The 22,081-nt window shown below is 57.0% G+C and overlaps 2 protein-coding genes across 5 annotated transcripts in view; both read right to left on the bottom strand.

The window, feature by feature from the left end:
• Positions 1–7,792, bottom strand: part of TEAD3 (TEA domain transcription factor 3) — a 26,097-nt gene extending 18,305 nt beyond the window's left edge. The window contains exons 1-2 of the mRNA XM_017522239.2: positions 7,687–7,792; positions 6,586–7,549 (exon numbers count right to left, since the gene is read on the bottom strand). Coding sequence (XP_017377728.2) covers positions 6,586–7,549; positions 7,687–7,792 — 1,070 coding nt within the window. The remainder of the gene's footprint in view (positions 1–6,585; positions 7,550–7,686) is intronic.
• Positions 7,554–22,081, bottom strand: TULP1 (TUB like protein 1). Of its 4 annotated transcripts, none has more exons than XM_037736257.1 (14): positions 21,940–22,081; positions 21,774–21,825; positions 21,317–21,407; positions 20,843–21,001; positions 20,069–20,218; positions 18,720–18,821; positions 18,528–18,644; positions 18,118–18,221; positions 14,888–15,058; positions 14,626–14,738; positions 12,983–13,094; positions 12,805–12,903; positions 9,650–9,821; positions 7,554–8,116 (listed from the first exon to the last, which is right to left on the bottom strand). In XM_037736257.1, exons 1-14 carry the CDS (start codon positions 21,984–21,986, stop codon positions 7,800–7,802), a joined length of 1,806 nt encoding a protein of 601 aa, XP_037592185.1. In that variant the 5' UTR covers positions 21,987–22,081; the 3' UTR covers positions 7,554–7,799. The 4 variants fall into 4 exon arrangements, with proteins under 4 accessions (XP_037592185.1, XP_037592187.1, XP_037592188.1 ...); XM_037736259.1 differs by having other exon boundaries at positions 7,554–8,053; positions 21,940–22,080; XM_037736260.1 differs by having other exon boundaries at positions 7,554–8,136; positions 21,940–22,079.

Below are 22,081 nucleotides of genomic sequence, written 5' to 3'. Positions count from 1 at the left end.
GGGGGGCGGGGCAGGCGGCCCCTGGCTGGGACCGCTGGCAGCTGGTGAGGGGGAGGGGAGGGGGGACGGCCCAAAGGACGCGTCAAGGAGAGAATAGGACCACCGTCCCTCCCTTCCCCTGGCTCCTAGGTACAGGCAAGACTCACTTTCTAGGAACCCTCCTGGGGCAGAGGTGCCAACACGCCAAGTGGCACCCCCACACACAGCCATGCACAGGAGCACACTGTGCAGAGAGGCTGTGTGAGTGCTTGGTGAACAACCATGTGAGAATGTGTACCCCCAAGCTGAGGCATACACGTGGGCAGTTGCGGGCAGGCAGCTGCCCTGGGCTGGGAGCTGGACTGGGGTCTCAGTGGAAGGAAGTCCACAGGAGGCATGAGCACTGGCTGCTCTGTTCTCCTAGAGACTCGGGTGTGCCTGCCTTCCTCTCCCGAGACCCTCTAACCGCTGGGACCCAGGCCAGGCTGAGAGAGGAGGCTATGGCCTCCTGGACAGGTGCAGGCTGGGCTGGGACAAATGTGGGACTCTGGTTTCGTGGACGTGTGGGACATCTAGAGAAGGCTGACTGAGGGCAAAAGAGCCGGCCCTGGGCTGCTAGCTGATGCTGCCCAGGTGTCTAGAAGCTCTGCCTGTCTGAGCTGTGCCATGAAGAGGGGTAGGAGAGGGAGGAGACCCAAGTGAGGGTCAAGGGGAGGGAGAGGGGGCCTGAGACAGACAGGAGGGGCAGGGGAGACAGGCTGGCAGAGAGTCTTGGGCAAAGAGAAGCGGAGGTGGACCCAGAGAGAAGAGACAGGAGAGTCACTGAGTGAGACAGAAAGCCCAACCCAGCGGGGAACAGACCAGAGCCCCACAGAGTGAAGGGAGAGACCGCAGGAGTGATGTGGAGGGAGGGCGGCGGGGGGGCGGGGGTGCTAGAGAGTCAGACCGGCAGACTGACAGACAGAGGGGTGGGGGCGGAGAGAGACGGGGTGAAAGAGAGGAGGGGAGAAGAAAGATGGGGTACAGACAATGCAACCAATAGAGACCCAGAAAGCCAAAGACAGAGACCCAGAGAGACAGAGACACACAGCAGAGTGGGGTAGACCAGAAACTCAGATATGATAGGCAGTAAGGGAGATCAAGGGAGGGGCAGGCAAGGAGGGGACTGGGAGAAAGGGAAAGACAGGGACAAGAACAGAGACCCCAAGGCCAAGGCAGAACCAGAGGGAGGGAGTGACAAGGAAGGCCACTTCTGCGAGCTGGGGTCAGCCACCATCCAGGACACCCCCACTCCCGTGTCAGGGGCTCCCACCCTCCACCTCCTCCCAGAACCCCTCCCATCTGCCCCTGCAGAGGAGTCCTGTTGTACCTGTCCTGCAAACCCGCCAGCAGGCTGCAGACCCCCAGGGGACTCAGTCTGCCTTCACCCTCATCCTGATCAGCCACACCCGCTTCCCCTCTCCCAGGGCCCTCAGCCTTCCAGGCTCAGAAGGCCTCTGGGTGGAGGCAGGGATGGGGGCTAGGAGGCTGGGTAAGCAGGCTTTGGGGCCCTGGGGAAGATAAGGGGCACCTTGCTGCCCACCCCCACCCTGGGGCCAGATCTGCCAGAAGAACTGGCTGGACAGCTCCAGGGATCAGGCCAGAGCTGAGGCCCGCGGCGGAGGCCTTGGCCCCCTACCCCCACAGGCCCTGCAGCCTCCAGACCACCCAGCCTTCTACCTCCCTTTAGAGCACCCCGAGAGCCACTGCCTCAGTAGGAGGCACTGAAAAAGCCAGTCTGGGTGGGTGGGCACCTCCTGTCTTAATCCTCCCCCTGCACCAGCCCTGCTGGGAGAACAAGATGAGCTGTGACTTTCCTGGGTCTAGCAGCCAGGAGTCCACCCCGGCAGGGACCCCAGCCCCCAAAGCATTCTCACATAGAGTGAGGACATCACTCAAAATGTGGGAAGGTCAGTGAAATCAGCAGTTTCCTCCTGAATCTCTGCCCTCAAACCTGAGCTAGGCTGCAGCCAGGGGGTCGGGGATGGGGAGGGCAGCTGAAGAGGGCTAAGGAAGCCTCCCATCCCCTCTGCCTTTTCCTCCCTCTTCCCCTACCCGCCCCACAGTGGGCCAGCTGTTCTCCAGCTGCCATAAGCTCCCATCCTAGAAGTAGTCATGTTTTGGGGCAGCAGAGCGGGTAGGGATGGTATCTGCCTCCCCCACCTCCAGCCCAAGGACCCCGCAGGGACCCTGCTAAGCAGCCACACCCTGCCAGGCTGGGGAGGGATTCCCTCCTCCCTGGAACAGGGTCTCAATTTTTACAGGAGGAAGCAATTTGCAGAACCCACTGGGAGGGAGGTGGGGGCCCCTCCACTCTCTTCTCGCTTATTAATGTGTTTCCAATTTGGGAATCGAGGCTTTCTGCCCCTCCTCCCCACACTACTTGGGACAGGGGCTTTCTCAGGGAGCAGAGGAGGTTGGGATAGTCCCAGGTGTCCTTCGGCAAAGCTCAACCGTTGTCACACCCCCTCTCCCTGAAGCAGTATAGCGGGTAGGAGGGTAGAGACTCAGCTCTCAAGCGCCCTGCAGAGAGAAAGCCCAGTTCCCAGACCTCCCTTTACCCTGTCCCTGAGACTGACTAGTCTCATCTGGTCCTGGTCCCAGGGCGGGAAGCTCAGGTATCCAGTGGGAGACAGGCTAGGGGGGCTCCCCGGGTTTCTCAGTTACCATGCCAGACCCCTGGTGCTCTGGGTCACCCACTGGGCTCCCACCAGCCAGTCAGTCAGTGCCCCCACGAGAGCCTCGGTGTCACCTATAAACACACAGGCTTCCTCTGCGCCTCGCCTCTCGCGCGCACATACACAGCTGCGTCACAGCCACTGTCCTGCACATTCACTCTTACCTGCATCTCTCTCCTGTCAGGTTTTTAAAAAAATCTGTATTGTGATAAAATATGCGTAATATCAAGTTTACCATTTTAGCCATTTCTAAGTGTACAATTGAGTGGCATTCAGTGCATTCCTTCTTCCTGTTTTTATCAGTGTCTTTTTCGTGGTCTTCCACATAGAAGCCACATGTGTCAGGGACCACAGGCCCCCAAACGCATCCCACAGAGCCTCCTACACGCCCTGCCTGGCACAGCCCTGGGGGTATCACCTACACTACCCGAGAGTCCCAAACATGCTCAGATAGTGACCACCCACCCACAGCGCCAGGATCAGTCACGCCCCACAGTTTCTCTCACACACGGCATCGCTTTCAGGTGCTCTGTGTCACCCACATGCCACACACCATATTCACGCTCGGCACACACGTCAGATGGGGCCTGCCTTACTGGCACATACATCACACTGACACGGAGTTGGTCGTGCTGTTTTACTCACACGTAGTGTCACACGTAAGTCACACACAGACAAACCTGAGGCCATCTCACATGTGGCGTCACAACGTACAGGCCACAAGTGGTCACACCACGGCATAACACACCACACAGATCACCACTCATCCAGCTTCTCACGAACAGGCACCCGCACGCACACATACACACAGCATCACACGAGCTCGGTGTCCCTTGCATGCAGGTCACTTGAGCATCAGAGCCACACCAGTGTCATCCCCAGGCACACACAGATGACTAGGCAGCTGGCTTCCTTCATCGGCATGTCCAGGGTGATGCCCTGGCACACACAGAACGTCTCCCATGCAGGTTCTCAGGTACACAGGCAGCGCACGCCCGGACACATGAAGAGTCACTGGTTTCTCTTATGGGCGTGTATATGTCACACACACGAATGTCACGAAGTCACAGTTTCTCTCCTGCAGACACCCAGCCCCGCACAAGCCGCTCTGACCAGGGTTCGCTCCCACACACATCCAGCCCCACGTAAGGCAAGTCTCACCCACACAGAATGTCCCCTACGGCTTGCACACATCCAGCGTCACACACAGTTGCACTCTCATTTCCCTCTAACACTTCCTGCCCTTTCAGGCCTGGCAGGGAGCACAGGAAACAATCAGCACTCTAGGAAACCCCAAGGACTGAGGCTTTGGGGATGTGCAGGGGGATGAACCTCTCTGGCCCTAGCCTCAACCTCCTGTGGATTGGGGAAGACAGGCAGAGTCCTCTCCCCGGCAGGGTTCTCCCTGGAGGGAAGCAGCCCCTTCTGCAGACAGCCCAGGGCTAGCACAACACCAGGAGGGGAGGGGAGGGGAGGAGAGGGAAGGCAGGACAAGGCCACAGGGACAGGGCCGAGTGTGATCTGCTGACCTCCCCAGCTCTACCCAGAGGCAGATCCTCAGGGCCACCACTGGGACCCCCCAGCTTCTACAGCCCCCATGTGGGAAGAAGAGGCTGTGACCTCCTAGCCCCTTCATAGAAAGCTGCAGCATTTAGACCCCAGGGCTCCTCTCCTCATCCTGAACGGGGAGGAGGAAGAGGGCAGGACCAACAATTTCCACACTGAGTCCTGGGGCCCCCAGATGTGTGTGGGAGTGGGGCAGGGGGTTGGGCCACCCAAGTGGCCTCTGAACATCCTTCGTGCCATCTAGCCTTGCCAAAACCCATGACCACTTCAGAGGCAAGATCCCCCAATCCACCAAGCCTCCCTGTCCCTTGACACCTGCTGCCCGCCACTTTTTCAGCCCTGTTCACCTGGCTGAGCTACTCCTCAGTCACCCCTTGGTTTGTCCTTGCCTTCTTCCTTGGGCCACTGGATCACTCACCCACCTCTCCAGACCCCACCAGGTTCAGGTTCCATCATGGGAGAAGGAAGGCAAGCTGGGAGACAGACTCTGGGAAGAGCTCAGAGAAAAGGGACCTGAGAAGTCATTCATTCCAAGCAGGGAAACTGAGGCCCAAAGGGGCCTGCCAAGATGCCACAACTGGCTAAAGGTCCAGCTGGGACCAGATCCCTATTTCTTGATCTCCTCTGTTGAGATGTCTCCTCTGATTTTGATATTCCTTCAATTGGCAGAATGTGCCAGAGTCTGCAAACCTTAGGGTGAGTGTGGGAGCAGGGCTCAGGACCCATGCGATGCTCCTGTACATACACTTAATACTCGGCTCTGTCCTGGCAACCACTGACCATTCTAATAAGCCATTCCTCACCCCAGATGCGCTCACTAACATTAATGATGGCTCGATCCCTAGCGGGGTGGGGGAAGACCCAAGAGCTTGGGACTCATACTGGCTCCTACCCTCTCCCTGAGGAGGGGCCATCCAGGGCCCCTGAAGTCACCCTTACTGGACAGCCTTGTCCTGGAAGATCTGTGCACTCCCTGCCCACTGGGTGAGCATAGACAGGGACCCAGAAGACCACAGAACCACATCCTTTAGGGTGTGGCCCCAGGAGAGGGGTCTTGGGGGGCTGCGGCTACAGGAGTCTAGAAGGGAGGGGACATAATTCCCCCAAATCTCCAACTTTTGTGGGGAGCCTTCCCTCCTTGTCCCAGGTGGCCCCAGCACTGGGGTGGAACATGTGTACAGAGAACCAGGCCACAAAAGACTGGATACACAGCCGCCATGGGCACCAGCCCCTCTGAGCTGTGTCCAACCCCTACCCCTATACCCTGTTCTCCCGGACAACAAGTCCAGGCCTGACCTAGTTCTGCCCCTACCTGGAAAGAAGGAAGACACAGAAGGAGATAGCCCCTGAGAAGCCTGCCCCCAAGGCCTCCTTCTCCCTCCCTCACACTGAAAGAATCTCTCAGCCCTGGATCAGGGGCCCTCACCAGGAAAGTTGACAGAGCAGGGTCTCAGTGACACTGCCCCAGGGCCCAGCTAGGCTGGAAAACAGACCCAGACCAGCGCCCCCAGCCCTCCCTCCCCTGGCAGGAATAAAGGGCATGACAGACAATGTAGGGGACCTGGGTAAGAAGCGGGGGACCAACCACCCTTAAACTTTCTCAAGTCTAAACAAGGGCTCTGAGGAAGTGTGACAAAGAAAAGGCCCCAAATCCAGACCCCTCCAAGCCAAGCTCACAGAGCTCATAGATGGAACTCTGAACCCCTCCCGACCAGGCGGCAGAACTGAAGGGAACGTGAGTCCCTGCCACTCAGGAGACACACGCCCCGGGCGCGCGGCTTTGCTCCCAGACACCCTCCACTATCCAGCGCAGCCGCAGGCACCGTGCGCAGAAACCGGCCTGGGCGCAGGGAGGCCGGGCCCGAGGCCTGCGTGGAGCTGAGGCCGGGCGGGCTCCGGGAGCGCGCGGGCCGGGAGTCCAAAGGGCGGCAGGGCCCGGGATTGGGCGCCCCGGATATGAGCTCCCTGGTGGCAGGCAGGCCCTCCACACAGTGCGGCCCCCAGATCCCCGCCCGGACCCCCTAAGCGCGGACGGCGGGACAGGCGACGGCACGGGGGACACGGTCTCCCCGGCTTCCCCACCTCCCCCCGACCGACTCGTCCTCGTCGCGGGGGGGTTGAGAGGGCGGGGGGCGGGGCTTCCCGGAGAGATTTTCCCCCTTCCTTCTAAACTTCCCGGCACCCCGATCCGGGGCTCCAGCTCCGGCTGGACAATAGCTCGGGGACCCAGTCCCCCTCGAGTGTCGCTCCCCCAGCCAGACCAGCCAACCAACCAAACCACCTCTCCCGAGCCTGGCCTCCTCCCGGCGTCCGCCCGGCTTACCTGGTCCGAGCTCGCGGGGGCGCTCCGGCCAGGCCGCTCCGCCGGGCCCGAGGGAGCCTCGAGGGGGGCCGGGGAAGGGGGGTCGTGGGGAGGGGGCTGGCCGGAATGTGCGGAATGAGCCGGGCTGGAGCGGGAGGCGCTGGGCGCGGAGGAGGGAGCGAGCGGGACGGAAAGTTTGTGTTGAGGAGCCGGGGCGGGGGTGGGGGCTGCGGGAAGGAGGGGGCGGGGCGCGCAGGGGGCGGTGCTGGCCGGGAAGGGCGGGGCTGTCCAGCCAGGCTCGGGCCGCCCACCCCAGGGCCTCGCGACCCGGCCACCCCGGCCTGCGCGCCTGGGCGCCCCGCTCCTCGCCCGCCCGTGCGGCGCTGCCTTTCTCCCCCAGCTCGCCGGGCCTCGCCCCGCTCCCGGGTACCCGCCGGAATTTGGGGCTCAGGCCTGGGGCGGGGCCGAGGGCGGGGCTCCCGTCTCGTGGGCAGGGCTCCCGTCGGTGCAGGGGCCGTGGGTGCCGCGTCACGAGGAGCCCGGCGGAGCCGGAGCGCGCTGGCCCCGGGGCTCCGGGCCCCTCTACCCCAGTCCCGAGCTGCCGAGACCGAGCGCCCCTCCCGCTCGCGGGCCTGCCCCCCACTCCCGGGGCCCCACACCCGGCTCCGCCCTGGCGGCTGCGTCCGCCCTGCCAGGACCCGGTTTGTCTGGTTCTCCCCGAGTGGCTCGTTTCTCGAATTTCTTCCCCCTTTCTCCCTCTTCCCCGACCTCCGGGGCCCTCCCTCTCGCCCTGGCTCCCCGGGCCCCCACGGGGGCGTCTCGACGCTGCGCGGCCGCCGAGTTTCGGTAGGACCCGCGACGGGCGCGTGGAGGGGACGCGGGAGCCCCGGGGCCTGGGCGGGAGTGGGGGGGGTTGGGGCTCCCAGCCCGCGCCTCGGACGCCTGCCGCCGCCTTGTTCTCCGCACGCGCTGAGGAACCACCGCTCTGCTTGGCCAAGGACGCGGCTTTATTGGGGTGCCTGGCCCTTGTCCCCCATCACCTACCCCCTCCTCCTAGCCTGCCCCAGCTCCTCGGAGCCCTAGCGCGGTCCCGGGGAGAGGGGAGGTCAAAACAATACTGACTACTGCTCCCGGACAGGAAGTGACTGGGGCGCGGGAGGAGGGGGGCGCCGCGGTGCAGGCGAGCTCCGAGACCAGATGTGCGGCTCCAGCTCCAGATGTTCTTCATCTCCGTCCTACCCGCCGTCCGTCCGGGCTCCTCCTGCCTCGGCCTGTGCCAGGCTGGGGAGCGGACAGAGGTCACCGAGAGGCAGTGATGGGTCAGCCCCGACACAGGAGCAGTCTTCCGCGGGGGTTTTGCTGGAGGGACCCTGCAAGCCTCCGCTGAATCCTTTCCCCCACGCAGACGGGCTCTGGGGGCGCTGAGGGGCTGCTGGGGTCACTCGCAGGCCAGCTTCCCGTCGAAACTGGAGAGGGCGATGGCGAAGGCCTGCAGGGCGCACAGCGGGTACCGGTAGTCTAGGGTGAAGGCGTCCTCCGCCACGCGGCCGAACTGCAGCACGATATAGTCGGCTATGGACACAAGACAGGGGTGGGGGCGGCCCGAGACCTCCTTGGACCCCCATCCTGGCAGACAGTGCCCTCAACCTTGGGGGCAGTCTCTCCCTTGCCTTGGGGCTCCAACCCTCAGCCATCATCTCAGTTACTCAACACCCATCCCGTTTTCCTATCTCACTCCACACCAGCTCCATCTGGCTTCACACTCACACTGTAAGCTCCTGGGGGCAGGGACCCTGCCTTGTCTGCTGCTGCCAAAGGTCATGCCGAGAGCCTGCACCTAATTAACTATAGGACCCTGTCAAATGTATCCAAGCCCAGAACTCTTCCTTCCCAACGTCGTCGCTGTTGCTTCTGGGCACATTCTTTCCTCCTATCCCCAACCCCGAAGTCCCACCCCTTGACTGGCCCCCCCTTCCCCCCGCATCCCCTCCCTCAGCTTCACTGGGCACCTCTCCCCTCTCTGGTCCAGGTTCCCAGCCCCAACCTCAGCACCTCCCCCAGCATCCACAGGAAGTTGCTAAAAATACCCCCAAACTCAGGTGGACCAGGCTCCACCAGAAACATGATCTGGAGAGCAGTCCTACAGCCACAGGACAGGTGGCACTGGGGGCACATCCCTGGGATGCAGTTAGGGGTGGGGGGCTTGCTCAGCATTGGTCCAACCCTGGGAACCCAGAGACCTCTGGGAGATAGGCTTCCATCCCCAAACTTCCTCACCCTAGTGGGAAGGAAGCCTTTCCCCATGGCTTGTAACAGGGACATCTTGTTTCCCTGACTCTTCCATTGTAGTCCTTTGACCTCACTTGAGAGAAGACAGAGTAGGCACTCAAAAATGCTTAATATTCCCTGCCCCTAAAAGGCAGCCATCTTGAAGAGGTTAAGAGCATGGCCACTGGAAATCCAGACTGTCAGCTGTACCTCCTACTAGGATGTGACAGTGGACAAGTTGCTTAACCTCTCTGTGCCTGTTGTCTGCCAAATAGGGATAACAATGGCCCTCTCCAGACAGGGATGTTGAAGGGATTTAATGATTCAGTATCTGTAAAATCCCAAGAACAGTGCTCTGCACATAGTAGGCACTGCATTAAGTTTTGTGAAATAAATTTTGAGAGCCAGTGTAACTTCCTGGAGAAGGAGCTGAGAGACTTTGGGCAAAGGGCTGCCCTCTCTGAGCCTCAGCACCCTCTTTGATCACAGAGGGGTTGGGCTGCCAGTGGTTTTCAAACTAGGAGCCCAACCCTCCCTTCAACACGATCTTATCCAGAATGTCCCTGGATATTCTGCTCTGCTCTGGCCAATGCTGGAATGGGAACCTGGAATGACGAGCCCCAAGACACCCACTTAGAATATCTGAGGCTCCTGAGAGCACAGTGTCAGTGCCACAGGAAAGCGTGACCTTGCAGGATGTCCCAGTTCCTGGGATAGAGGCTGGTGCGTGTGTGTGAGGGGGTGAGGGGAGCTTGAGTGAGGGTCAGCAGGCGTCTTGGGGGTGGCAGAGAAGAGCCAGACCTGGGCTGGTACTCACGGTCATCAGCGTGGACAATCTGGAAGTTCTTGACTGAGGCCTGGGTGACCCGGCCTTGGAAGTTGAGGGTGTAGGAGCCGCTGTCGTCGTTCCAGACAGGTGGCTTGTTGTGCAGTTCGATGAGGCTCTCCAGTGTCTTGTTCTGCCAGCGCACCAGCAGGCCGTCGCTAGCCTGGGGTGCCCCAGGGGAGTAGACAGGGAGAGGACAGTTAGAGATGGCTGAGACGGCTCAGGACTGACCGGAGAAGGGGCCTGGCCATTTATGCATGCTCTTGTACGTGTGTGCAGGGGTGCGGCCTGGACATCCCCATCCATTAGGATATCTGAGAACAGGCTTGGCATCTGTGGTGTCCTTGTGGACGTCCATGAGAATGGGGCTTTGTCTCTGGGATGTCAAAGCGGAGGGCTGGAAAATGGCAAGGGGCATCTATTTGGCACATAGGTGTTCCATGCCACTGGTACCCAAGCGGTCTTAGGAGACGGACACATGCCGGTACCTAATGGCAGGAGGAGCTGATCTCAGACCTACAAGAGGCACACAGTTGAGTTGGAGAGATGGACAGGTAAATTACAGTTAAGAGAAAGTGTACTTGGAGGAGAGTTTCTGAAAGGAATGAGCAGGGTCTGTACGATGTGCCCTTAAGATCTTGCTTTCCTGAGTTTCCTTGTTACCTGCTCACGTTCATGGATTAGAGTGAGTCCACTCAAGATCACCTCCTCCAAGAAGCCTTCCTGACCCCCCCCATCTGATTTAGATGTCTCAGCTCTGAGCTTCCATGACACTTTGCTCTTACCATTCCTCCCACTGTACTGTAATTGGCAGAAGAGAGACCCAAAGCAGCAATGGGCATTTCTTACTGGGCCCAAATAAAGGCAGGAGGTGCTGCCTCTGGGGGATTTGTGTGTTTATTCCAGACATGGGAGGGGCAACTGTGGGGCCCACAGGCTGAGTGAACCCTCAACACTGAGCCTCCCATGGCTGGTTCCCTGCAGATCAGCCTGGGCTGTGACTTTCCAGCAGGGAAGGATGTGTGATCAGCTGACAGGGGTATTATCTTTCATTGTAAATGAGTAAAGTGACATCAGTCTCCTGTGAGGATGGGGCATGCAAGTCACCCAGAGTCTCTGAAATCCTGGACTCATTGGACCTGCAGTGCTAAAGAGCAGAGCACAGGACTGACACGTCTCTCCAGAACATTTCTCCATCTTAACCTGCGCCTCTCACACACGTAAAACCACCTTTGCTTTTAAAAATACAAGTCATGCCAAGGGCAGTGGCTCACACCTGTAATCCCAACACTTTGAGAGGATGAGGCGAGAGGATCATGAGCCCAGGAGTTTGAGACCAGCCTGGGCAACAAAATGAGACCCCAGCTCTCCAAAAAACTGGCCAGGTATGATGGCATGTGCTTAGGGTCTCAGCTACATGAAAGGCTGAGGCTGAGGCAGGAAGGAGCTCTGTCTGGGGCCAGGAGGTCGAGGCTGCAGTGAGCCGTGATCACACCACTGCACTCCAGCCTGGGCTAGAGTGAGACCCAGTCACAAAAAAATAAAAAGCCGGGCACGGTGCCTCATGCCTATAATCCCAGCACTTTGGGAGGCTGAGGCAGGCGGATCACTTGAGGTCAGGCGTTCAAAACCAGCCTGGCCATCGTGGTGAAACCCCATCTCTACGTAAAATACAAAAATTAGCTGGGTGTGGTGGAATGCACCTGTAATCCCAGCTACTCAGGAGGATGAGGCAGGAGAATTTCTTGAACCCAGGAGATAGAGGTTGCAGTGAACTGTGATCACGCCATTGCACTCCAGCCTGGGTGACAGAGGGAGACTCTATCTCAAAAACAAAAACAGGTCATGTCACTCCTCTGCTCAAAACCCTGTTGTAGCTTCCCATTTCTCTCAGAGCAAAAATCAGTTTTACAGGCCCTGTCTACCCCTTACCCTCACTTCTCTGACTTCCTCTCCCTCTAGCCACACTGGCCACCTGGCAGTACCTCCAACCCATCAGGCCTCCTCCTGCCACAGGACCTTTACACTGGCTCTTCCCTCTGCCCAGTTGCTCTTCCCCCAGATACCTGCAGGCTCACTCCCTCACCCTCTCATTGAGGCCCACTCTGACAACCATATTTAATATTGAGTCTATACACACACTTGTCACCTCACTTCCCCTGTTTTGACTTTTTTTCTTTTTAAAAATTCTTTTTTTCTTTTTTTTTTTTTTTTTNTGGAGATAGAGTCTCACTCTGTTGCCAGGCTGGAGTGCAGTTGGTGCGATCTCGGCTCACTGCAACCTCTGCCTCCCAGGTCCCGGTTCAAGCAATTCTCCTGCCTCAGCCTCCTGAGTAGCGGGGATTACAAGCATGTGCCACCATGCCAAGCTAATTTTTGTATTTTTGGTAGAGATGGGGTTTTGTCACATTGGGCAAGCTGGTCTCGAACTCCTGACCTAAGGTGATCTGCCCACCTTGGCCTTCCAAAGTGCTGAGATTACAGGAGTGAGCCACTGCATCTGGCCTGGAGTGCCGTGGTGCAGTCTTGGCTCACTGCAGCCTCTACCTGCTGGCCTCAAGCAATCCTCCCACCTCAGCCTCCCAAATAGCTGGGTCTAGAGGTGTGCAGCCCTGCACCTGGCTAGTTTTTCTATTTTTTTTTTTTCATAGAGACAGGGTTTCACCCTGTTGGCCAGGCTGGTCTCGAACTCCTGGCCTCAAGTGATCCACTGCACCGGCCTGACTTTCTTCTACATAGCACTTACCACCTTCTAGAATGCTCCGTAATTTATTTATTTATCACGATTATTGTCTACTGTCTCTCTCCTCCCACTAGAATGCCAGCTTCAGGGGGCAGATCTGTGTTTTGTCCACTGATGTCTTCCAGGCACCTAGGATAATACTTGGTACTCAATATGTGTGGTCAATGAAGATATGAATGGATGTAATATATGAATTTGATATAAACTCCAAAAACAACCAAAAAGCCTATTGTGGTTTTTCAGTGAATTCAATTACAAAAAGCCCAAATCCGTTCCATGGGTGGCCAGAATGAATTTGTGCTGGAGGGTGATGAATGTGCTCAGGGAATTGGCTATTTCTAAGCTAAGCCCTGACTCGAGAACAAGGCCCTCAGGCCAGGGACCAGGGAGGCACAGGGCTCACATTTCGGGGCCGGATGGGGACCCTCTCGTTCTCCGCACTCATGCCAGGAATGATGACTGTCATGCGCCGGGGGCCTCGGAAGCCCAGCACGTTGGTTTCCTGGGAAGGAAACAGATGCCTGTGAGGCCGGACCCTGTAAGGGGAGCAGCCTGGCACAGGGGACAGGTGGAGTCCTCACATAGATCACAGCTGCCAGCTCCTGCCGAAGGCTCGCCACGTTAGTGCCGTACCCACGCTGTGGGTTCTGCCCATTGTCAAAGACAGTGAAGCGGTTCCCCAGGAGATTGGACCTGCAAGCAGAGTAGAGCTTGGGGCGGGGATGAGGGGACCCTACATCCCTGCCCTAGGCCCCTTCTATATAGCCAAGCAATGTAGAGAGCTTTCTACAAGGGTGGGGTGTCTTATGACTGAACAATTTCATGTCCTGTGCCCCAGGTCTCCCCCTAAGCAGAGGTCTTTTTAAATGCTGGCCCAACCCAGGGCATGGTAGGCCAAGCCTGTAATCCCAGCACTTTGGGAGTCGGAGGAGGGAGGATCGCTTGAGTCCAGGAGTTTGAAACCAGCCTGGGCAACATGGCAGGCAACCCCATGTCTACAAAAAGCACCTGCCCACCCACCCCCAAATTATCCAGGCATGGTGGCATATGCCTGTAGTCCCAGCTACTCAGGAGGCTAAGGTGAGAGGATCACTTGAGCCCAGGAGGTCAAGGCTGCAGTGAGCCGAGGCTGCAATCACATCACTGCACTCCAGCGTGGGCAATAGAGTAAGACCCTGTCTAAAAAAAAAAAAAAAAAGGCTGAATCTAAAAGGAGACTAGGCAATGTTAAAATCCCAACTCCATCTCTTACTTTTACTAGATGCGAGATCTTAGGCAAGGTACTTAAACTCTCTGAGCCCCAACTTCCCCATCTATAAAATGGGCTGAGTAACAGCATTTCCCTCATTTGGACAATAAGGATTGAATGCGTGAAGTGACTTAGAATTACACCTGACACGTAAATCGGCCTTATAGACGTCTTGTTAAATACATAAATTTATTTATTTTTGAGACAGAGTCTTGCTCTGTCACCCAGGCTGGAGTGCAGTGGCATGATCTCAGCTCACTGCAACCTCCACCTCTTTGGTTCAAGAGATTCGCCCACCTCAGTCTTCCAGGTAGCTGGGACTCCAGGCATGTGCCATCATGCCTGGCTAATTTTTGGATTTTTAGTAGAGATGGGGTTTCACCATGTTGGCCACGCTGGCCTCGAACTCCTGACCTCAAGTGACCCAAAGTGCCTCCCAAAAGTGCTGGGATTACAGGCATGAGCCACCGTGCCTGGCCTAAATACATAAATTTAAGAAATAAGGCCTGACTTGAGCATCCACTTCCCCAGCTCTCAGATCTGTGATGAGGATTAGATGAGGTGTATGGGAAGAAGGCACAGAGTAGTGCTGAATATGTGTTCATTCATTTGCTCAGTAAATACTTGTTGAGTAGCCAATACGTGTTCAGTGTTAGGAATTGAGCCATAAACAAGACAGGCCCGGTGCCTGCCCTCGTGGAACTTATGCCCTGCTCCAAGTGAGGCCCTGGGCCAGCAGCAGTGCGGGCATCACCTGGGAGCTCATTAAAAATGTAGATGTCCAGGCTCACCCCACACACTGAACCATTTTAACAAGCTCCCCTGTGTACCTCAAAGTGAGAAGCCCTGGGCTAGGGGACATTTCCAGGGTGCCCCATGTGGTGGGTGCTCTGCCAGGCACGGCAGGACAGAGATGACTGGCTGTGGCCTTCTTGCTGACCCAAGTCCCTCCAGCCCCAGGAAGCCCAGCCCCACCTCAGCTTCCCGATGAAATTCTCCCCGCCTCTGGACAGGTTTGTAGGGTCGCTGGAGATGAGGTAATTGGCTGTCTTGCTTCGTTTTCGTTTCCTGCCAGCCAAAAGGAACACCTGGGGTAAAGGGGAGACAGGTGAGAGGGTGGGAAGAGAAGGTGGGAAAGGATGGAGGTGAGCTTCTGGGAGAAAGCAGGTCCGTTTGTCCCCTGGCCCCCATCCCAGGCCCCTCCACACTCCCTCCTCTGCTGCCGCTCCACGCCCACCTTCTTCTCAGTGTCCAGGTGCAGGAAGTAGGAGGGATACATGCCTCGATCCATGCCCTTCTTGTCCCGGGTCAGCCGGCAGCGCACTGTGCGGCCCTGGGGGGCCGGCTGGAGCACAAACTCCTGGGGATCGTCTACCTCCACGGGGGGAGACGGTGCCCTCTCCTCCTTCTGGGGGGCGGGCAAGAGGGTATATCAGCCCCAGGGCACCAGCTCCCCGGCCCCCAACAGGTCCCAGTGCTGGGACACCGGCAGCCTGGCAAGACAACTCACCACTTTCTGTGTGCAGAGAGAACAGAGGCTGGCTAGAGCAGGACTGCGTCCCTGGAGGCTGGGACGCCTCTGCCCCTCACACTCCCTGACAGCCCGGCACGGCCAAGTTAGGAGGCTCTGGGGAGCTCTATAACTTATTTTTATTCTGCTTAGCTTGTGGCGAGGAGCACACACTCGGGAGCCAGATTGTCTAGGTTCAGATCCTAGTTTCACCACTAACTGTCAGATCACCATGTGACTCAATTTTCTCATCTGAGAGGTGAGAACAGTAGGGGTGGATACCTGGGACAACCTTACCTATGTATTTAACAAACTTTTGCATAAATTCTACCAGGGTGCCATAGTTCCACGTACTTTCCGCCTGTTAACTCATTTCATCCTCATATCACCCCACCACGGTAGTCATCCCCATTGTGCAGATGAAGAAGCTGAGGCTTACAGAAGGTAAGTCACTTCCCAAGTTCACGTAACTAGTCGGAGGTGGAGCTGGGGCGTGAGTCCTGTCCACTCTCCTATGAGATCCAGAGCTTTTAGAAGGACCTTCCCTTGGCCGAGCAGGTGGCTCATGCCTGTAATCCCAGCACTTTGGGAGGTTGAGGCAGGCAGATCACAAGGTCAAGAGATCAAGACTATCCTGGCCAGCATGGTGAAATGCTGTCTCAACTAAAAACACAAAAATCAACTGGGCATGGTGCGCACCTGTAATCCCAGCTACGCAGGAGGCTGAGGCTGGAGAATTGCTTGAACCTGAGAGGTGGAGGTTGCAGTGAGCTGAGATGGTGCCACTGCACTCCAGCCTGGCAACAGAGTGAGACTCCATCTCAAAAAAACCCTTCTGTCCTTTACATACTGTCTCAGGTAGTGAAGTGGGGCTGACAGAATGGACTGCTGTGTTCTAAGCACTATGGAAGCGTTAGTTACTACTGTTATTGTTAGCATATAGTAAATAATGAATATCACCGTCAAAATGATATTCATTATCATAAGACGGCACCCAGTGATTCTTGTCTCCTGGTATTTGTGCCTTAGTGTAGACTCCTCCCACTGCATACCAGGGTTGGTCCCTGTGACCAGTAGAATATGGCAGAAGTGATGGTGGGCCACTTCCAAGGTTAGGTCATAAAATACATTGTGGCTTCTACATGGCTCTCTGTCCCTTGGGCTTTGGGAGAAGTTGGCTGCCATATCATAAGAACACTCAAGCAGCCCCCAGGAGTGGTCCCTGTAGGAAGGAACTGAGATCTCCAGCTAACACCCACCACAGGAAGCTATTTTAAAAGTGGAAGCTTCATTTCCAGTGAAGCCTTCAGAATGACAGCAGCCCCAGCTGACATTCTGATTGCAACTTCATCAGAGACCCTGAGCCAGAACTACTCTCCTAGATTCCTGACTCTCAGAGTAAGAATAAGAAAGTAAATGTTTTTAGGTATTCATTTTGGGGTGATTTGTTACACAGCAATGCATAGCTAATACATGAATGAATATGTAAGCTCACTTTGCTCACTGAGAAACTCCTAGGAACAATTTGGTGACAGAAAGCCCTAGGGTGGCCTGGTGACCCCACAACAGCCCCTTCTGTTCTCACAAACGTGGCACCCTTTGTTCTCATGTTCTATCCCTCACAGGAAGGGAGCCAAGATTCTAAGCCCAACTTTCCAACAGGAGCAAGCATGGACTACCAGCCTGGGTGTGTGCATTTGAGGGTCCAGTGCTATTTGGGAGCCAGAAAGAAGGCCTGATGTGCTGTGGTTGGCCATTTTTTTTTTTTGAGATGGAGTCTCACTCTGTCACCCAGGCTGGAGTGCAGTGGCACGATCTCAGCTCACCGCAACCTCCACTGCTTGGGTTCAAGCGATTCTCCTGCCTCATCCTCCCAAGTAGCTGGGACTACAGGTGCACACCACCACACTCTGCTAATTTTTGTATTTTTAGTAGAGATGGAGTATATGAGCCCCCAGCTCAGGGACATGTGACCACCCATTCTCCACTCTAGGCTGTTCCAGAAGCAGCTTGGGAAATAAAAGACTATGTTTGGAACGTGAGGTGGAGAAAGCCAGAGCTTATTCAAACACTTCAGCAGCTGCGAATTTCAAGAGCCTACTGTATTGCAGGCTGCTCTGTGGTTATATTCCCCCTGGGAGACAGTAAACTGGCCTTTCAGATTATACATCAGCATCTGGTGATCTCGGCTAATGTGAATCAGTCCCCCCAGACCTGACCCCTCCCGCACAAACTAATAGACCTACAAAGCTAAAACCCAGGCCCCGTCCTCATGGTGCCCTCCCCAGTGGGGGAAACCTGTTCCTCCAACACTTTCGTTACTTTCTCTCAGTTCGCCCTCCCTCTCCTGCTCACTCCAGCTTTTGTGTGTTGGCACCTGAGTCCTGTTTGTGAGCAGGGGCAACATTCAAAATATGTAACAACCTGTTGGAGATGCCCACTGGGAAGCTTGGAGGAGGAACCCGGAGGCCCCTGAAGGGCAGTGTTAATTCTTTCATTGCTGGAGTATTTAGTTGCTGGGAGGCTGGGAGGTCCTGGGTAGGGTGGGTGAAAGTGCCTAGGGAGCTCAGGTCAGTAGGGTAGAAACATTTTAACAACTGGTACAGCTAACAGTCAGTCAGTCCTCACATGCCTCTCTGCCTATGTGCTCCCTAGCACGGAAAACATGGGGGTGGGGGCATCCCTGGCTCTCTGATGGTTACGCTGCAGAGGGGTGGCCTCAGAGAGCCCAGATGACATAAGGCCCTTGCGTGGCCAGTCCTAGCCTGATGATCCCACAAACACCTCCTCTGTTTGTGCACACCTGGTTCCCTTTGTCCTCATATCCTATAATGAGAGGGGGAGCCAAGGTTCTAACCTCAAGTGACTCCAAGGCCCCACCCTCTAGGATCCCAGGTCCAGGCCCCTGCCTCTGCTTCCTGAAGGGACCTCAGCCCCCTGTCCCGCTGGGCCCCAACCTTTTTTCCTTTTCCTTTGGCTTTGCCCTTTTGATTGCTGTTCTTTGTCACCGTAGCTGCCTTGTCCTCCTCTTCTTCCTCCTTTCTCTCGCCTTTGGGAGTGCCTGGGCACAGAGGGGAAAACAAGGCTGTGAATTCCTCACCCTGGTTTGCACCCATGTCTCACTTGGATGCTCCCCACAACCACAAGAGGGTCAACCCCATGTTATTATTAGAGCCCAGAAAGGCTAAGACACCTATCTGAGACCACACAGCTATCAAAGCGGGGATGAAGATGCCCCGCACGCTGTCTGACTCTAGACCCCACAGCTCCTTACCTGGCACTGTCCCATATGACGTAAGGACCCACCAGCCCCCTGCCCCCAGGACCACCTCAAGATGTCACCACACCAGAAGCCCTTGCCATCCACCTTTCTTCTTCAGAGCCTTCTTGGCAGGACTGCCTTCCCCAACCAGAAACAGGGCGGCTGGGCTCTTTCTGGCACTGGCTGGGCTCCCTGAGGGGTCCTTGTCCGCCTCCCCAGACCCTGCATTGTGGATGTGAAAGTGTCACAACCCCCACGGCAGGTAGAGTCCCCTGTTCCTCCCTGGGCTGGGCTCACCTTTCTTCTTGGTCTTTCTTATCTTGGTCCCCTCCCCTGCTGGGGCTTCTTTATTCCTAGTGCGAAGAGGTTTCGGTGGGGGGTCAGGGCTTCCCAGGTCTCCTGGAAATGGAAGATGGGGGTCAGGCAGAGACGGTGTCTACTGGGACTGAAGGCTGCCTTCCAACCCTCTCGCCTCCCTATAGTCCCCAGGGAGGCTGAAGTCTTGACAGGGGGCCACAGCCTGCCTTCTTCTGCTTTTTTTTTTCTTTTTTTTTTTTTTTTTGAGACAGAGCCTCGCTCTGTTGCCCAGGCTGGAGTGCAGTGGCAGGATCTCCGCTCACTGCAACCTCTGCCTCCTGGGTTCAAGTAATTCTTGTGCCTCAGCTTCCCAAGTAGCTGGGACTACAGGTGCTGCCACCACGCCCGGCTAACTTTTGTATTGACTTCTGCTGGTCTTGGTTTTTCTTTCCCTGAGTCCAAAAAAGCTCTGGACAAAGACCAGGAGCTTAACAAGCAGTTCCCGAATGAATAAACACCAGGTCTTCTAACCGAGCCTCCGAATCCGGCCTTTTGTCCCGTGTCCTCCAGGAACCCTTCTCTGGTCACCGCTACAGAGTGTGCGTTCCCGGCCTCAGAGGCCCAAGATCCTAGCTCTAGGCCAGGCTGCTGGTATCTATCAGGTAAGTTACCCAGGCCAGGATGCCGTCACCGCACTGACTCACTGATTTCCTTTTACTGTAACCACTTTGATACTTTTATAAAAATGATAACAATTTCCATTGAGTTAAAACAAAAACTAAACAAAAAACACAAAGAAAACTAGAATCCTGTCTGGGCGCAGTGGCTCACAACTGTAATCCCAGCACTTTGGGAGGCTGAGTTGGGTGGATCACCTGAAGTTGGGAGTTCGAGACCAGCCTGCCCAACACGGAGAAACCCTGTCTCTACTAAAAACACAAAATTAGCCAGGCATGGTGGCGTGTGCCTGTAATCCCAGCTACTTGGGAGGCTGAGGCAGGAGAATTGCTTGAACCCGAGAGGTGGAGGTTTTGGCGAGCTGAGGTCCTGCCATTGCCAGCCTGGGCAACAAAGGCAACATTTTGTCTCAAAAAGAAAAGAAAAGAAAAGAAAAAACTAGAATCCTCTGTCCTCCCCTGGCTCACAGAGCACAAGGGGCGGGGCAGTGGGGCATATATTGGTCTATGTCCTTAAGGACCTTCGGGGGAAGAAACTGTCAGAGGAAAATCCCTCCCGTCCCAGCTCTGGGTTTGTTTTGAGGCCTCGACCACTGTGTCTCAGTGAGATGCCAAGCCCCACCCCCAAGGACAGGGCTGTTCTGCTTCCCCGTGGGCTCTCTCAGCACCCACCCCTTAGGCCCTGGGCCTTGGCCCTCCTCTCCTTCAGGTCTGTGGAGCTCTTCTCTTTCAGAGGCTTCTTGGGAGGCAGAAGGATTTTCTTTTTCTTTTCCTCTGCCTCCTCTTCCTCATCATCCTCATCCTCCTCTTCCTCCTCCTCCTCTGTAGGTAGAAACTCTTCATAATGGGGGTTTGAGTGGGGCCCTCCTTATCTGGGGAGCCCCGTCCCTCCAGCCTGCTGAGAAGTGGTGCATGGGCACCAGGAGGGGAGCCTGCCCTTCTGAAACAAGAACAGGAGACCTGGCACCTTCCCAGAAGAGTGAGGGTGACTGGCAGTCTTCAGGGTCTGCAAGTCAGGGGAGTGGCTGGGGTTGCTGGAATCCTGTCCTGGGGAAATGGCCTCCCTCTCCCTCCCTGCCACCCTCCTCCCCTTACACACTCCCCTTGCCCCTTCTCCCTGCACCCACTCTGCTTCTCCCTGACCTTGTCTGTTTCTCATCTTGAGTCAGACCCATCTGGGAGATTCCTGGCTCCTAACTTTAAGGCAAAACCCTTAACCCCTCTCTGACTCAGCTTCTCCAGCTGTACAATGGGGTGGTGGGAACAAGAGAATCACCCTCTTGTAGTTGGTGCTTAGCACAATACCTGGCTCAAAGACAAGGCCAGAGAAGTGGGGGCTGTTTGGCTACAGCTGTTTTCTGCCTCTCGGGGTCGTCCTGTCCAGCCAGCCCCTTCTCTCCTTGGCTCCACCGCCCCCTCACCCGCGTCCCCAGGACCCTCTCTCACCGTCCTCCACGTCTGGGGCACGGGCTACCAGAAAGGTTTCCCGGGGGTCTCGCTTCTTGGCCTCGGGGTCCCTGAGGAACCTGGCGTAGACCGTCTGCGGTGCCCGGGCCTCGGCTGGGTCCGGGGAAGGCTCCTCTCGCGGCCTTCCCCTTCGCCCAGCTGAGCCCAGATGCGGGGTTCAGACAGGGTCCCATCCGCGGGTCCGCGAGGCAGCACCTCTACCAGCTACCCCCAAGCCTGGGCGTGCCCCCTCGGGCTTCTCACCCTAGGGGGTCTCCCCTGGGCCCCTTCCACTTTCGACACTCCTCCCAGGCTTCCATTCAGCCTCCCACCCCTTCTACCCCACCAGCTGCCAGCTCCCAACCCCATTCGCCGCCCCTTCCTCCCCTGGACCCCGGGCGGGCCCTCAGGCCCCTCCCACCCGTAGCCCACACCCTGGGGGTTCGCCCCGCTCCGCACCCCGCCCCCGCCCACCTCCGGGCTTCCGGGGCTTGGATCCCGTGGGGCAGGGGGATTCGGGGGCCTCCGTCTTCTTCTTCCTTGGCCTCTGTGCCGGGACGGGTCGCTGCGGAAGGGGGGTCAAGAGGAGGACGAAGAAGGAAAGGGGGGTTCTGAGGCTGCCCATCCCCCTCTAATCCCTTGAGCTGCCAGAAATAACCGCAGATTATCCGGGAGGAACTGCAGCCCCCTTCCTGGAGTGAGGAAGCATGACCCCTTCCGTGCATCGCGGCCCATCCAATGCTCCAAAGTCCCAGTACCTCCCCTGGAAACCCCAAGCCCCCGCACAGCCCTTTCTCCCCACAAATCTTCAGATATGCAACCCCTAGACCCTGCTGAGGGGGACCTGTCCCACCCCTAGACCCCCTACTCTGCGTGGGTTTACGCACAGTGGGGACATCTTTCTGCTTCCTTTCCAAGTGGGGTGGCATACCTGCTTGGGGCGCCGCTGGGCCTCCGGGCTCAGGCTTTCTTCTTCATGCCCACTGAGGGTAGCAAAGGGATCAGCCTGTCTCCTGTCCCCTCCCTCCCCATCCTACCCATCCCTTCCATCTAAGCCCCCCAGGGTTCAGGTACCCCAAAATGGGGGCCTTCCAGACCTGTCAGAGGCCCACACCTCTCGGAGGGTTTCGTTCTGCAGAGGCATGGTGCCTTCACCTATCCGCGCCCCTTTCTCTGCAGGTCTAGGAGCCTCCCTCCCGACTCCTGCTAATCCCGGCTCAGCCTCACCCCTCCTTCCCC

This window comes from Cebus imitator, unplaced genomic scaffold (genome assembly GCF_001604975.1).
Source record: "Cebus imitator isolate Cc_AM_T3 unplaced genomic scaffold, Cebus_imitator-1.0 Scaffold24, whole genome shotgun sequence".
Lineage (NCBI taxonomy): Eukaryota > Metazoa > Chordata > Mammalia > Primates > Cebidae > Cebus > Cebus imitator.
Note: the sequence above shows the minus strand (reverse complement) of the source record. Positions and strands in the feature narration are given on the sequence as shown.